At 32.1% G+C, this 15,450-nt stretch overlaps 1 protein-coding gene and 1 long non-coding RNA gene across 2 annotated transcripts in view; one reads left to right on the top strand and one right to left on the bottom strand.

The window, feature by feature from the left end:
* Positions 1-11,617, bottom strand: part of LOC132732049 (uncharacterized) — a 73,969-nt gene extending 62,352 nt beyond the window's left edge. The window contains exons 1-3 of the mRNA XM_060718399.1: positions 11,507-11,617; positions 7,252-7,389; positions 6,709-7,019 (exon numbers count right to left, since the gene is read on the bottom strand). Coding sequence (XP_060574382.1) covers positions 6,709-7,019; positions 7,252-7,389; positions 11,507-11,542 — 485 coding nt within the window. The 5' untranslated portion in view covers positions 11,543-11,617. The remainder of the gene's footprint in view (positions 1-6,708; positions 7,020-7,251; positions 7,390-11,506) is intronic.
* Positions 2,663-5,556, top strand: LOC132731958 (uncharacterized). Its single transcript, XR_009625962.1, has 3 exons — positions 2,663-3,149; positions 3,374-3,484; positions 4,960-5,556. It is a non-coding gene; the product is annotated as an uncharacterized LOC132731958 (long non-coding RNA).
* Positions 11,618-15,450: the final 3,833 nt, after the last annotated feature.

Here is a 15,450-nt window from a genome sequence, read left to right as displayed (position 1 = left end):
TCTTATGTGGCTTTAAGAACAATACAATAATCACATACAATCAAAATGTGAGAACGTCCGTCCGTCTGTCCGTGGGTCCCCACTCACACAGCATACGTGCCCGGACTGTAACTTTGTCATGCATTTAGGAATTTTGAAAAAACTTGGCACAAATGTTAACCACATCAAAGTGATTCAAGTCGGAGAACTAAGTCTCTTTTCCAAAGGTCATGGTCACACTTGCAGTTTGAATGTTAACATTTTTACAACAAGAGTTTAAAGTTACTAACATGCGTGTCTGACTTTATCTTTGTCATGCATTGAAGGATTTTAAAATAATTGTCGAACACATAACGACGACGTGTCCCTTCTAAGACACATGGAACTACCTAAAAGGGAGAGGTCACACTTAGAGATTGGATATTTACCACTTACAAAACAATAGTGTCTGGACTGTTACTTTGTCATGCATAGAAGGACTCAAGATAACTCGGTACAAAATGATGATGTGGTGCTTCTATGACTCATGCCCCAATATAATAAGTCAATATTTCACAGTCTTAGGGTTCACAGTATCACAATCAGAGTCATAATATTCTCTGAAAAGCACATATCTCTCTTGATTGATGGCATGTGCTTTAGACAAACTCACAGAAATTCATTTTATGAAAAGTTGCATTTCATGTACACATGAATGAAAATATTCAAACTATTCAATTGTTTCCTTTTCAATATTCTTTAGCTGGAAATATATACCGATAGAATACACATTACCGATAGGGCGGCGCCATTTTTTTCCCTAGGGTTACAAGGGTTCATCATAGAGTCTCCCACTTGATCAACAGAGGAAAGCGTAGTGTCCAACTGTAAAAGCGTTGACACTTAGCATGCGATATGTCTTTAAAAGTAGGGTCATAACCTCTTTAAATAAAATGATTTTAGTAAAAACAACAGAACAATTACCATGGCCCACGATCTTACGAAGTTTGTAAATAACATTCCCGTAAAATCAGACTTGCTCATCGCTTTTCACAGAAGTGTTTTAACTCACTATTGAATTTTAAAATTAAATCAAGATTACGATTGTAATTTTGTTTCAATATTTCCGTAATTTATGATAGCGGTAGCCCTGTTTTAGAAGTTTGTTAGTAATGAAAATATTCCGCTCTCTGAAATCCTTTACGTTGCAACAAGCTCTAGTGAATCTAATTAACTGTGAAACATTCATATAAATGAACCAAACCAAAGGCTTATGAAATATTATTTCAAAGTAAGTGACTTAATTACTTTACTTATTGTAATACCAAATTAAGTATGTCATTAAAAATTTGGTGATTATGAACTATCCACATTTTTTTTAAACTTGCATAAATAAAATAATGATTTTCTCTGTAACGAAATATTTATATATTATAGATACGTGTACATGGTAACTAGCATCACATGTTTACGTTCCTTTTTGTATCATAATTTTATTTTTAACACGACTAACATGCACGTGATGGCTGCCCTGGCAGTCATAGATAGAGACGTTTTATAGCCCCAACACGTCACAAATTACACTTCTGTGGCAATAAAATAGAGAAAAACAGAATCATTAAAGAAAGCCAAAAACGACAAAATTGAAAATGTTACAGGCTTGGTTTGATTGAGGCTGATCATGGACGGTACTGTAAAGTGCAAGTTACCGTCCACGCCCCCATAGCACCGGCTTAAGTAGTATTCAACATTTAGCATGAACTGGTAAAAATTGGGATTTTAAAACATTCACAGATTTGTTCAAATGTCGGTTATCACGGACCCTTCAATGTGGAAGGTTCGGGCCATTCAAAGAAAAGCGGCATATGGTCTCCAAGTAGAAAGATGTTCCCAAAACTAAATGGCAATGGGCGAAACTATTAACGATGAAATTTGAAAGGGAATCAGAGGTTATGATGTCTGCATATCACAGACAAGACGTCAAAAAAAATTTAAAAGGCAGTTAACATAGCCTAAGGGTTGTTTATTATAAAGTTTCATGTAAAAAACTGAAACTGCCCAAGCTGTAAAAGACCAAATGAAAGAAAGTGAAAATACCACATAATGTGTAAACGCAAACAATATTGCCGTGCTGAATCTTCAAGGATCGAAAATATAATTAACATGCCTGCTTTAAAATATAACATAACATAAATTTATTGCATAAAACTCTTTTACAAAGTTTAAAGCAAGAAAGATATAATTGTGCCAAGTACATGAAAACTTGTTTTCAGAAAAGAAAAAACAAGTTTATTAAATTGACTTCACGAATACATAGCATTTTGCACATTTTAGCAAAGTTCAGTGTATTTATTCTAACATGTCAGCTTTTGTTTTCAAAATTAGAGTATACAGTATTATGGAGGTGTATGAACAAATTATGAAATTCTTATTCTATTGGCAATATATATATATTTCGATAAATTACAAATATATTTTTTGGATGTGGCATTCATTAATTGATCAAATTTATGTATAGATGGTCAATGACAAAAATACTGCCGAAAATATTTTGTTCTTATTTCGCGATATTTAGGACATACTAAAATAAAGTGTAAATCAGTCTCAACTTTTCTGATATAGGTCAGGGTTACGCATTGTAACACGGCCAGCGATTGGCTGAAAAAAAGTGCAGGGAAAACCGTATGAGTCAATTTATACATGAGGTGATTGGATGAATGTGGGGTATTTTTAAGTATAAAAACTAATTTAAAAAGTAACACTGCATTGTTTTCTGAAGAGAATGAAATATTTCATGAGTCTCTGTGATAATTTTGACTTGGATATTTGCATTTATAAAAAGTGTATGTCAGTCCTGTGATCAGCAGAAAATTTCAATGAAATGGGGGGTAATCCTCTTTGAAGTCATTTTGCAAAAAATTTGGTTGGCTACCCCTATATAACAGGAACATTTTTATGTGTCAGGCATTTCATTCTGCTAGAAAAATTACCTCTTTAGCATGAAAACTCAATTTTAAGGTAGGATCAGGGACCATTTCTTATAATGTAAGTCTATGGAAATATCAATGCGAGTGTCTGACCTAAAGAGAGGGAAATTGGAACTGTCATAATTCATTTGTTGTACTTTGTCTTCATTGATACGCCACGAAAAGCTGATATTTTGGAAGAATGGATGTATACAGCCTGTCTAGGTATAAAATTTCATTATTTCAATACAACTGTTGGTGTTTACAGCAGATAATGTGTCAAGGGGGTCAATCTACAAGCATTGTTTACATATGAAGAAGAGTATTATTGTTACTTAAAAGTTAATAATGGTTTGTGTTTTCTTTAAACAGTGAATTTGAGTGATAATTAATTGGTGATATGTTGATGATGAATAATGTTGACCTTGGTCATTAAAAATATTTTTCAGATTTCAAAGAAATGCTGTACATTGGATATACACATGCCAGGTTTGAAGACTTATGTATAACTTGACAGGACCTGATGTAAGCACATTGGCCACTTTTGATGGGTGTTGCAGGTATATCAATACAAATGCATATTGTCAGGTTCAAAACTAATAGATTAATACTAGAAATAGTCTAGGGTGCTGTTTCTGTTAACTTTTCGACTTATTTTAGGAGCGGACATTTCTTCGCTCGGCACAAATATTTTTCCATTTTGCTCATATAATAACATAGAATGTCACAAATAAATTGCTTCTATGTCTGTTTCCCATATAAGAATGTTTTGTGTTTCATTTACAGGCATAGATAGCATAAAACTTCAAATAAATAGCATTTTAAGGATTATGTCTTAAAATTTACTTGGTTTCAGGGCATAAATATCAATACATACTTAGAAATTGAAATCCATTGAAAAATGTAGCATAATTAAAGTTAGGTAGCCTCTGAATAGCCTCTTATTATGTATTTAAGATGCAAAATAGTGATTAGAATTTATTGTTTTCTATTTGGTAATACATATTTACACACTCACAATGTATAATGCCATAGTTTTTAGACTTTATGACTATTTAATGCATTATTGAATGAGCATCATAATGGCCAAGGGTAGAATTATTTTGTAGAAAAAGTTTTATTGATAAGTAATTGTTGATTTACTTTTTCACAATCATATTAGGCACAATTATAACACAGCTTTAGTGTCTCTGATGTGTCTATAAACAGAAAAGGCACTAATTCTGGTATATAAATGTACACAAAGGGTGTGATTATGCACAACTTCAGTGAATTACCTCCCTTTATTTATTGAGAAACTTATATAAGTGCATAAATTCTAGTTTCTGGCTACCTAATTGAGAAGAAAATACACAGTACTATCCATTCCAAGTACATTTTGGTCTGAAGAGGTGATTTACATGGTAAAACACCTGAAAGAAGGTTTCAATTGTCATATTTGGCTCCAATGAATGCAAAAATGGCAAAAAAAATGGGTGTAGAAGTCAGATTTTAGGCTGTTACTGTGCTGTTAAGTCCAGTGGAACTTGGTTTTTCCATATATTGCATTTTTTAATATCCATGTGAGAGAGAGACCAAATATATATAAAGAATTTTGGCATTTTATTGACATTTTGGCTTGTATTTAAGACTATATAAGCAAATATTTGGAGTAAAAAAATACAGCAGGGGCAGTTTTAAAATACCTAGTTACACCCAAAATGTTGCTATGTGTGTACAAATAATGTGTAATCCATAGTCAGGTCACTATACAGTAGTTATTAAGTATGTTTGCTAAGCTAAATCTTCATTCAGGAAGTCTATTGGTAATAAAATGTTGAAATTTGGGTGAAAAATCACTTATTTTGTTATGGGTGGGGTGACAAAATTGCTCCCTGCTACATCCTTTTGTTAGAAAAATTAGTTATTTGAAGCACTTCTGTAAATGAAAACAGTGTAGTTTTGCTATCTGAGTGATTTTATGGAAGTTGTTACAAAAATTGACTTCAGAATAATGAATTATTTATGAAAATCACATGCTAACATTCTTTTTCAGAATATCCGGAATGCAACATAGTGGTGCCTGTTAGAAAAAAGGGAACTTCAAAGCTTTAAATGACTTAAGAGTGGTGAAAATGCATCCATATAATTGGTAATTGTATATGCAACTTCATTTATTATTAGATATTAGAATACTAAACATTTAATATTCCCTTTAGGTCAGGGTAACGCATTGTAACACGGCCAGCGATTGGCTGAAAAAAAGTGCAGGGAAAACCGTATGAGTCAATTTATACATGAGGTGATTGGATGAATGTGGGGTATTTTTAAGTATAAAAACTAATTTAAAAAGTAACACTGCATTGTTTTCTGAAGAAAATGAAATATTTCATGAGTCTCTGTGATAATTTTGACTTGGATATTTGCATTTATAAAAAGTGTATGTCAGTCCTGTGATCAGCAGAAAATTTCAATGAAATGGGGGGTAATCCTCTTTGAAGTCATTTTGCAAAAAAATTTAGTTGGCTACCCCTATATAACAGGAACATTTTTATGTGTCAGGCATTTCATTCTGCTAGAAAAATTACCTCTTTAGCATGAAAACTCAATTTTAAGGTAGGATCAGGGACCATTTCTTATAATGTAAGTCTATGGAAATATCAATGCGAGTGTCTGACCTATAACATGATTTACAAAGCCGTTCTTCTCGAGCGATATACTCGTAGCGTCCGGTTTCTATGAATAAACTGTGCGACGATGTTCTTAGTCTTGATATTGAAACCCTATACTTGTTCTCTTTAATGCAATCTAAATAATGTTCTGTTTGAAATTATGTTTAAATATACAGTAAGATTGAAGTCGTGGCGAATTATTTATGTCTGAGTACCAGCGTTGATAATATGTATCTAATATGCGTTATTTTATCTACTAGAACGGTATATTATTCACATCCGTTTGTTGATTCCAGACATAGCTTAATCAATGTACATCTAAAATACTTTTCACTTGAGCAGCCCAGTTGTGGCCACGATACTCACGACCGCTATCAGCGTCAGCTTTTAAAAACATATAGGTCTGCTTTATTAATGAAGAGTCCGTTTCAATCCAATACATATATATGTATATATATTAAAAAAAACTATTTATATAAAAACAAAGTTGAGTATTCCTTTTAGGTTGACACAATCATCTCCGGCATTTATTTTGATACAATTACGAGAAAATGGCATAACTAAATGATTTGCCGCTGGTCTGACATCGGCATTTCTAAGCCTTATACCCTGGTAACAACCGAAATTAATGTTCTTTCAAAATCTCTAAATTGAGAATACGTCAAACATTGACATAGTAAAATAAGCACATCGAACAGTGGTGTTGCTTCGCTTTCCGTTAGTTCTGCCGTATATTTTTCCTGAATTGAGATCATGTGTCGCAAAATCTACCCATGTAGTGTAAAAATGGTTATAAATCGCATAGCGCGCTTGCAATTTTTTCTCAATAAAGTACTTTTCTATCTTATATTATTACGTTAATGTTCTGGACACTTCATATAAAGTTTACTAAATCTAATCCACCTGTGTCGAAGCAACAAGATTTTTTTTCGAGAAATTAAGAATAAGAAAGGCCAACACACTAATATTAAAATGTGGCAGGCTCTCTTTGATTTAGCCTGTTAAAGTCTACTTTATTTCGGATATTCCCTCACATGTAGATATGCACGATTAAACTATTTATTGTTTACCAATTTCATGCTATGACATCAGATACTTTATATCAACATAAATATTATTATAAATGTACTTACATGATATCCATTATTTGTAGGTCTTTCTCCATAATAACGCTGAAGTGCATTATTTCTTGTTCCCATTTTCCCTTTTCACTGACAGCGATTACAGTTTCATTGTATGTGGAATTTACTCTTGCATCCATAGGAATTAGTACCGTTGAAGCGTTTGATGTTTGTTCCTTTGAAAATTTACCAAGGTAGTATGGATTGTTTGAAACCATTTTTGGTCTAGTTAAACGAGTAGATCTTCCAATATCAGATTTAGTACAACCTGAGCCACAGGGGCCTTTCCCAAGCACCCAACCAGTTATAAGCTCAATGGTTACCTGGTTATTATAAAAAGTTTTCTGTATCATCAAACAATTCATGTTTTATTTAGTTTTTCTGACGGTTCTTACATTTTCAAATTAACCGTTTGAAAGAGATAAAGTATAAATAACTACACATAGTGTATACGTATTCAGGTTTCGGAACCATATATTTCCAAACCAGAATTGTTGTTGTTGTTAAATCTTTATTATCTGGCAAGAATGAAATAAAATTGCAATAACTAGTTACCAGTTGGTTTCCGTCAGGTTGTTTTTCCATAACATAGCTCATGGACCCGCCATAGAACTGCCCATAACACTCAACATGTTGATAAAGCATGCCTAGTAAGATGGTGTTAGCAAATACTAACATCATAGTTTTCATATCCTGAAAAAAAACCATTAACTACAATGTATAATAAAATATAAAATATAAAACATTAAAAGAACGTTTAAGAAATCACAAATTATCATTTCTAAAGTCATCTGACATCTAATCGTCCTATTTTTTTTCGAATCGAACTACTCATACGTACGATTTTATCATGGTTAAAATTAACTCTCACGTGAACATTTTATGGTACATACGAATAAAATACGAAAATAACGATCAACAGCGGAACATGTAAATTCAAGCCAGTCACAGGATAGTTTTGTCGACGTCGAATAGTAATTAGTATATTTTTAACGGATTTAACTCAATACAGGATTGGACCAGTACCTTTAGACGCTTGCAGAAAATAAACAAATACCCTTTTTTTTCGCCGATTTTTACATTTTTCATTTATTAACATACATAAATCGGTGTGAAAAGATGAATTAGACCTATTCAAGTTCATTCCGTTGGGTAAAAAGGCAAGGTTTTATCATTTTATAATTCAAGCGCCTTGCCCGGTATATACCGGAAAACGGTATTTAGTGTGGTGCTCCAATCCTTTTTTAAGTCTCACTCATTTTTAACACTTACATCGAATATCGAAATTTATTTTTCAAGTAAATTTCTAGCTAAATTAAAAATTTGTGTAAGCTTAACATTGAAAATTAAAAGAATTCGAAAGTTGAATTGCGAATTACAAATCGAATATTAATATTGCGTCATCTAAAATATTTATCAGTTTTCTTTGAAAAATGAAATTCTAACTCAGACGGATGAAATATTGAGCCAGCTCAAATTTGAAGATGAACAACGTGTGTAAATATTTTAATCTAACTTGTAGCAAAGCTGTGTTTCGAGTGAGTTTTGAAAACGGATTTCGTTTGCTGTTTTCTAATGGAATAGTGATAAAATAAATATTTTTATTAATAAATGAAATGAATTGAAAAAAAAAGATAATATAAGATAAAATTTTAAAAAAAAAATCATTTATAAAACACGCCGCTGAACATCGCATTTCAAAATCTCGTCATTATGATACGTTACAAAATACAAACTTTTGACTTCAAAATGTTGACGTATACATGTATTTTTATTGTTGTCATCGTAGAAAGTATGAATGGAATAACACATAAAACATGATTCTTGTGGTAAACATTTTCTCTCAATTATATCAAACATAAAACAGTTAAACAGTTAAAATATATGCACAATGCTGTTCGTATATAGTTTTAGAGTACAATTATCGTAAATATCACAACTAGGTTGAACTCTAAATACACCCCGATTTTATTACTTTTTATATTTTTACAAACTAGACCCATGCAAAAATACATATCGTGAAAACGATTTAAATAAAGAAGGCATACAGCCGTTTTGCCCTCATAATCTTGTCTTATTTCCAATTTATACTAGTATAAAAGCAATAGCTGTGTTAGCTGTATGTTGTAATTTAGTTTGTTACTACAATAATTGAAATTTTATATATGTATATGCTTCTAAAACAATTTTCATTCATTGAAGAATATGTAAAATTCATACTGCAAGTTTTGTTCACACTTTATGAAATCATTAAACTATATGCATTCATTTCTTATTAAAAACAGACTTAAACTTTACAGAAAATGAATTTATAATTACCTCACTTTATTAACGTGGAAATGTAAATTCGGTAATGTCTTTACAAATAATGCTTTTTGGAACTCACAATATTGATAAATCTTTTTTTGAGCATTTTTCTTATGATATAAAATTCTGGAAACAAAGTGATCCCTCGGAAGCACTAATCACAACAAAATCACATAAGAATTGCAGACTCGGTTTGATTGAGTCTGTACATATAAAACCATAAAAAATATTATTGTCTTTATTTCCTCCATAACTGAAGAGCAGTTACATAATATATATTACAGTGTACAAAGGATCATATATACAGTAAATATAAATACAAAATTTTTATGTATAATATAAATTAGTAAAGAAAAGGCATATTTATAATATGAAAAAACATTTATATATTTACTCATACTAAAAGATAACTATTGCAATTAATCTGTGATATCTATCAACAAATGTCAATTGAGTGAAAATATCATAATAAAAAAAGGGGAATAAGCTACTTAGTTGCATAGATATCAGGTTCATATGTATATATCATGAGCATCAGAAATGAGCTTGTTTAGTGTAACAAAATCACTTAGGCGAAGACAGAGGTAAAATGCAAATCATTTAAGTAGTTTAAAGTTACAATAATTTCATCTTTGAGGACAGACGATGAAAAATTTTGGGAAAAATAGATTTTATAAAACAGAGATGATTGCCAAATCACATTATGTAATTAGCCTTAACCGAAACGAAATTACCAAGGCGATTAAGATGTGTTTAAGCTGGGTCAGTTGTTTTATATATGAAAAAGGGCACTTACGCAAATTATCAATTATTGATTATCTAGGATGATCCATAACAAAATTCGGACCATAAATATTTTGACAACTAACAAAAGTGACGTTCCAAGGCTTCCATATGTCGCGCGCCAGTCCACTTTTGCACATTACGCAAACAAACGGGTATATAAACCTGATTTTTTTAATTTTTTTTTTTTTTTTTTTTTGGGGGGGGGGTTCTTTGAGTTGAGTTGATATAGTTTAAGTGTTTAATTTGCTTTTAGACTCTTGCTAGTATATAATTATGATGCATAATTTTATTTTAATTAATTTAATTATCATGCTTTCACTTGGACTTAATCTATACAAGCATAGAGTTCTAAATGAAAGACATTTTAAGCTAAATGAAAGACATTTTAAGCGAAATGAAAGACATTTTAAGCGAAACGTGTTTAAATAGTTTCTGTTTTAACAGTTATTTGGGTAATTTTCATTTTAGAGTCTCCCATTACAAGTTCAAACTGCTATGAAAATATGAAAAATGCTTCAATACTGATGAAACTTGGCACTGTTTTACAGTCAAAACACATTACATTTACAAGTCTTGTTTGTATTCAATGGAATTATTCCTTACCAGGTAGGCATCAGTAAAAGCATATATATATTTTTTAATTATATATCTGGCCCCTCTCTTATGGACAGTACATGTATACGATAAGTATAATGATGCAAAAAAAAAGATTTACAAAACATTCCGAAAAATGTTCAAGAGTACTTAATCTGAATATAACATGACCTGTGCGTAGGAATGATTTGCTAAGGTATCTGTAATGAGCGCATTTTTTTGCGCGGAGCTTCTCAATTCTGCATTGCAGCAACATTTGTACTGATATTCATCTACAAAATAAGTCACTGGGAAAAGGTCTTTAAAGAATAAATTTTTAATGCTAATCTAAAATAATAAAAGTCAATGCCTCATGGTTTTCGTTCTTTCCGAAATATTTATAAAAAAAATAACCTTCACTGGTTCTTTGAAATATTTTTATACGGTATAATGAAAAAGAATCAGTAAGTATTGACAGAATGCATTCTGTAATTGTTCTATTTAACCTTGAAAAACAATCATTAAAAGACATTGGTAATCTTATTTTGAAGTTTGTCACAAATACGCCGGATTTTTCTAAATGACAGAAAATAGGACAGAAAACTAGAGCCATACAAGAGCCATTCTAATTAATTTTCATCAAAAACTAGACGCGATATATGATCACCCGGTAGGTGACATTTAATTTATCTCGAGAAATTAAACATGATACTTTATTTGTAAATTATGTTTTATGTAAATCTTTTAAAGAAATCTATTTTCAATGAAATATATGTTTATATAGAGCTTTTACGACGCGGTCCGTTGCTATGAAAAATCGACCGGAATTAGAATTTTCTCGCGCATTCGCAATTTGCGTAGGGCAAAACATGCATCGCCCTACATAGAAATAAAGTAAAAGTTCATAGACAATTCCGAGTTAGTTCAAGGTAAACGGTAGAAAAAATAGCTTTTAATAAATATGTGTGTGAATAATTTTAGCTGTGTCAATTGGAAAAACTTTGATATTAAAATATAAATAAGCAATAACTAAACATGGTTTTGTAAAAAAAAAAACACTCATCTTTTGAAATGTTTTAAATTTGATTTTACTAGACACTGAACAATATTAAGTTGTTTGAAAGTAGAAAAAATGTTTACATACGCTTAGGCAGGTAAACACAATAAGAAGAGGCTGCATAATTCCGCTTTCTTAACAGTAGCTATCAGTTGTCCAAACAATGGATAACTGCCTGTAGCTTGCGTTATCTGAAACTTGTGTCAGGATCTTATCTTTACACTTATTATGGAAACATCTAAATAAAGACGTTCAACGTGACATTGATGATAAGACTTACTGCAAATTGTCGACGTTTAACTATCTGTTACATTAAGATTATTTAATATTTTAATTCATTTATTCGTCTTTTATGACACTTGTTTATATCTTATTCAATTTATTCAATACATGAATACGTATGCTTAAAACGTGAAATGTTGAATTACATCTCTACAATATTAAAACAGTAAAATAGGCTTACATATATTTTAGCATACATGCGTTCTTTATCCAATATTTTAAAACATTATACATGTTTCAATTATCATCATCAGCAGCAGCAGCAGCAGTAGCAGTAGCAGCAGCAGTAGCAGTAGTATAGCAGACTAGCAGTAGCAGTAGCAGACTAGCAGTAGCAGTAGCAGAAGCAGACTAGCAGTAGCAGTAGCAGTAGCAGTAGCAGTAGTAGTAGCAGTAGTAGTAGCAGTAGCAGACTAGCAGTAGCAGTAGTATCAGTAGTAGCAGTAGCAGTAGCAGTAGTAGTAGTAGAATTATTATTAATATCATTATCAACATCAACATCATCATCATTATTATTTATCATTATTTAAATTACTATCATTATTATTTTCATTATTATTATTATTATTATTATTAAGAACCTATTATGTGCAAATGTGTTTAAAATAATACAACGTTGCAGCAATGTATTCAGCACAAACATAGCCAAATTATAATAATGTTTCGGCTAAGATGACCCAAAATAATTCAAGTGGTCAACAAACCGACCACAGATTAAAATACAGAAAAATGTTTTGTAGGATTTATTTGTGTAAGCATGCTTAAATAATGTCAGAATTCAAGAAATTTACGTTGGTCTCTCGATTCGAATTTTTAAATTGTCCAATCTGCACAATTATGAGACAATATAGAAATGATACTGTCGTGTAAGGGTCCGAGGAGATATATGACTAGATGCATGATCCAGTTCCAAGCAAGCGAAGCACAAACAATATTTAAGAAACTTAACTACTTGTAGTATGGACCGAAATAAAATTACCTATCTGCCTTCCCGCGAATAATCCTCAATTTTGAAAATTCTATACTGTTACCTGCAAATGCAATACTGTAATGACCGTCCTACTTGTGAGTACCCAAATATAATGAAAAATGTTGAAAATAATATCGTTATTACGATAATCAAAGTGGATAGGTCATCAATGGGCAAAATGTTAGTATACATTTTCTATCTGCTACACTCATATCATGTAATATCGGATCATGTATTTAATACTTGCCAACCAATGTCATGTTTGATAATTTCTTGATTATTATTTTTGTAAATCATATATTTAAACTTTTCAAATGTGTCAAGTTACCTAAAGAAGATGCCCAACCGGAGAATGGGGCATTTTTTAAGGACTTGGAACAAATATCTACACCCAAGATTTAATTCAACCAATTTAGCACATTAAAGCCGTATGTTCAACGCAATAACAAAAATGTGAGAATTTAAGAGAAAAATATCACACATCACAATCATACTGTCATCAACGTTGCGCTTCATCATCATACTGGCGGCATTAACATACTGTCGATCTTCATCATCATACTGGCGGCATTAACATACTGTCGCGCTCCACAATCATACTGGCATAACCATACTGTCGCGCTTCAAAATCATACTGGCATTAACATACTGTCGCGCTCCACAATCATACTGGCATTAACATACTGTCGCGCTTCAAAATCATACTGGCATTAACATACTGTCGCGCTTCACAATCATACTGGCATTAACTTACTGTCGCGCTCCACAATCATACTGGCATTAACACACTGTCGCGCTTCAAAATCATACTGGCATTAACATACTGTCGCGCTTCAAAATAATACTGGTGGCATTAACATACTGTCGATCTTCATCATCATTATGACATTAACATACTGTCGCGCTCCACAATCATACTGGCATAACCATACTGTCGCGCTTCAAAATCATACTGGCATTAACATACTGTCGCGTTTCAAAATCATACTGGCATTAACATACTGTCGCGCTTCAAAATCATACTGGCATTAACATACTGTCGCGCTCCACAATCATACTGGCATTAACATACTGTCGCGCTTCAAAATCATACTGGCATTAACATACTGTCGCGCTTCAAAATCGTACTGGCATTAACATACTGTCGCGCTCCACAATCATACTGGCATTAACATACTGTCGCGCTTCAAAATCATACTGGCATTAACATACTGTCGCGCTTCAAAAATCATACTGGCATTAACATACTGTCGCACTTCAAAATCATACTGGCATTAACATACTGTCGCGCTTCAAAAATCATACTGGCATTAACATACTGTCGCGCTTTACAATCATACTGGCGGCATTAACATACTGTCGCGCTCCACAATCATACTGGCATTAACATACTGTCGCGCTCCACAATCATACTGGCATTAACATACTGTCGCGCTCCACAATCATACTGGCATTAACATACTGTCGCGCTTCAAAATCATACTGGCATTAACATACTGTCGCGCTTCAAAATCATACTGGCATTAACATACTGTCGCGCTTCAAAATCATACTGGCATTAACATACTGTCGCGCTTTACAATCATTCTGGCATTAACATACTGTCGCGCTTCACAATCACTTTAACAACATTGTTTTGTCTCACTTCACAATCATAATGTCACCATATAATAAGAAAGATATTTATGCTACTATTACTCTTACCATTTAGCTCTAAAATGATTCTTACAGAACTAATACCTCGTCGTAGTGGTATAATATATAAAATCATATTATATATTACATAATATAATCATACTGTATTATAATATCATATTTACTCTATTATAATTTTACCTGCTTCTGATCTTCAAAGTACTTTAAGTTTTTATCCTATTTTCACTCTAATCCATCTTGACCTGGAAACAAGTTAACCACACCCGACATTTTGCCTAAATTTTGACATGACCACAACTGACATTTTAAATTTTATTTGAGCAATGGTACGAAACACCTGCAACAACTGGAACAAGCTCTGCACCAAGAAAGGCAAAGTTTACCTCAAAATCGCATTAGATGCCTTACTGGAAGTATGAGGAGAAGGGTTGAGACTGTCATCCCGGCACGTGGCGATAACACACATGATTAACAATTTGGCTACATAATGTCATTTAAGGTTATGTAATAATCTTCAACATTTACCAAAAATATCCACTAGTAAATGTTTTGTAAATGTTCCAACTCCATACTTATAAACACTCACATTTTTGGTAAAAAAACAACACATTTGCTTATGCTTTAATAATTTGGTTCAGAATAAACTAAACTCATAACATTACTGGTTTATAATTACTAAGTTGGTATCGCTACTTATCAAATTACTATTTCTTAGCTCAGTTAAGTCATCATCTCATGAAAGTGCTTTCAATCACAACCAATTTTTATTTGTTTGGGTCGTCAGACCAAACAAATAATGGTAGCGAAATTTCAGAGTCCAATGTTGTTAATTGCAAATGCCGAAAGTAGTCCACTATTTTGGAGCGGTTACTTCCCTTTTGTATGTACACTAAAGCCGAAAAATTCAGGGGAGATCACTGCGTAAAAATGGTCAAAGACAGGCGCATCAATTTTCAAGCAAAGTAATTCCCGAATGGTCAAAGATTTCTAATATTGTTTTATTGTATTTTCTGATCGAAAATAACTAAATACAAAGCGGACATTCAATCTCTGACACAGAAGTTTACTACAAACCTAACAACAAGTAATTCTCAAAACAGCTTAAAACTAGCGATTTAAAAGA

Source organism: Ruditapes philippinarum, unplaced genomic scaffold (assembly GCF_026571515.1).
Source record: "Ruditapes philippinarum isolate M1 unplaced genomic scaffold, ASM2657151v2 ctg2963_1_1_1_1, whole genome shotgun sequence".
NCBI lineage: Eukaryota > Metazoa > Mollusca > Bivalvia > Venerida > Veneridae > Ruditapes > Ruditapes philippinarum.
This window is presented reverse-complemented; position numbering and strand designations above follow the sequence as displayed.